The sequence below is a fragment of the Pteropus alecto genome, unplaced genomic scaffold (genome assembly GCF_000325575.1).
Source record: "Pteropus alecto unplaced genomic scaffold, ASM32557v1 scaffold105, whole genome shotgun sequence".
Lineage (NCBI taxonomy): Eukaryota > Metazoa > Chordata > Mammalia > Chiroptera > Pteropodidae > Pteropus > Pteropus alecto.
In genome coordinates this window covers 7,030,261-7,032,176 of record NW_006436294.1, presented here as the reverse complement: position 1 = coordinate 7,032,176, position 1,916 = coordinate 7,030,261, and the positions used below count along the sequence as shown (strand labels likewise).

At 56.8% G+C, this 1,916-nt stretch overlaps 1 protein-coding gene across 1 annotated transcript in view; it reads right to left on the bottom strand.

Moving 5' to 3' along the window:
* The window catches only part of ZFP41 (ZFP41 zinc finger protein), a 4,731-nt gene that overhangs the window by 899 nt on the left and 1,916 nt on the right, over positions 1 to 1,916 (bottom strand). Inside the window, 4 exon segments of the mRNA XM_015590231.2 lie at positions 813 to 1,065; positions 1,068 to 1,388; positions 1,391 to 1,536; positions 1,538 to 1,751. Coding sequence (XP_015445717.2) covers positions 902 to 1,065; positions 1,068 to 1,388; positions 1,391 to 1,536; positions 1,538 to 1,569 — 663 coding nt within the window. The 5' untranslated portion in view covers positions 1,570 to 1,751 and the 3' untranslated portion in view covers positions 813 to 901.

Below are 1,916 nucleotides of genomic sequence, written 5' to 3'. Positions count from 1 at the left end.
GAGCGGAATGGGGGGAGCGCGCAGCTTAGGCTGTCCACCCGGACGGGGCAGCAGCGTCACAAGGAAAGCTTCTGAGTTTTTAAAAACTTAAGAAAGTTGGGAAACATATCAAACACACACGAACTCAGGGCGTATATGACGAATGACAGCGGTGGGCCAGACACCCACGCCCCCTCTGCCCAGTTTAGGAAGCAGATGCCCAAACACCCGAGCCCCAGGGGGCTGCCCACCGCCAGAGGGACCGCTCTGTCCAGTTTGGACTGGACTGGGCTGGTCTCTGGCCGCTCTCCCTGGTTTTACGATACTGTTTAGTTTTGCACGTTATAAACATCCTGCTGTGTCTCCCGTGACGGACTCTGGACCCACAGATGTCAACGCGTGTTTATCTGTCTACTGAAGACGCGCACCTAGGTCATTCCCAGTCTCCCTGACATTCCACGTGCACTGTGGGCATCGGCGCAGGTGTCTCTGGGTGCGCGCAGCACGTTTCTCTGAGGCGTATTGATAACTGAGACTCCTGGGTGAGCAGGGTATGCACATCCTCAACGTGTCAGAAAATGTCATTTTGTTCTACAATGGATGAGAGCTTTTTAAAGTGGCAGTTTAAGAGCGTGTCAAATTCAAGTGATCTTTTTCATTGCAGTAAAAAACCCTAATGTTTAAATTTCTGACCATTTGTAAAGGTACAATTCGGTGGCATTAAATATTCACCATGCTGTGCCCCCATCACCACTACGAATACCCAAATCCAGCCTCCCCAACAGAAACTGCACCCACTGAGCTGTGGCGTCCCCTCCCTGGCCCCCGCTAACCTCTATTCTTCCGGTGTCTGTGCGTGTGCCTGCGCCAGGGACCTCGCCGAAAGGGAACCGTGCAGTACTTGTCCTGTGTTTTCTTTCACTCAGGCCAGCGTCTTCGAAGGTGGAGAGAGGGCCAGCGCCAGCGTGGACGCCACTCCCGGCAGAGGCGGCAGCGGGAGGTGCTGAGCGGACAGCTCCCCCAACTCAGTGCTTCCTCCGCGGTGCCGTTTCCGATGGCGGAGGAGACACGCGCTGTAGGCCACGGCTTCCCACATTCCTCGCGTTCCTATGGTTTCTCTCCGGTGAGGGGCTTCTGATGTTTCAGGGGATTCGAGCCGCAGTGGAAGGGCTTTTCTCCCGTGTGAATTCTCTGGTGTTTTCTGACGTCAGAGCTGTGCCGAAACGCCTTCCCACCCCGGTCACACTGGCAGGGCTTCTCTCCGGTGTGGACGCTCTGGTGGCGAATGTGATCTGTCTTGTGCTTAAAGAGGCGTCCACATTCGCTACACTCATAAGGTTTCTTTCTCTGAAGAGGAATGAATCTGGGAACCCCGTCACGGTCACCTTTAAACGAAGCATCGAAGGCGCGAAGAGACGCTTCTCATCTCCAGGACGCGGGTGGGGGTCCCGTCTGCGCTTTGGAGCCGGAGCGGCGCCCCCGCGGGGCCTCCTGCCCGCGCACCCCCGCTCTTGCTCAGCGATGTCCTTTCGCACGTCTGCGTCTTCCTCTGGGCTGTGTCTTCTTTTTTTGGCCTGTGGGCTCCTCCATCTTTCTCTGTTCCCAGGAGAGGAAGGACCACGGGAAGCCAGTCAGGGCTAAGGAGCAAGGCCAGGCTACAATTCTCTGGCCCAGAATTCCTTTCTTCGTAACCCCATTCTGCAGAAAGGCCTCGCCCTAGACGTAACTCCTCACTTTTCTGAGCTCGTAATTAAAGCTCTGGAACAGCCGATCTGCAACAGAGAGGAAGGAGAGTGCCGCCAGCTCGCGAGTGCTTGACGCGCCCCTGGAAGGGACACGGTGACATCTTCCCATGCTGACGGATGGAGGCGAGCGTGGGAAGGGAAGGGGGACCGTGGCCCCACGGGGACATGGCCCCCTTCCCTCCCTGCTCACGC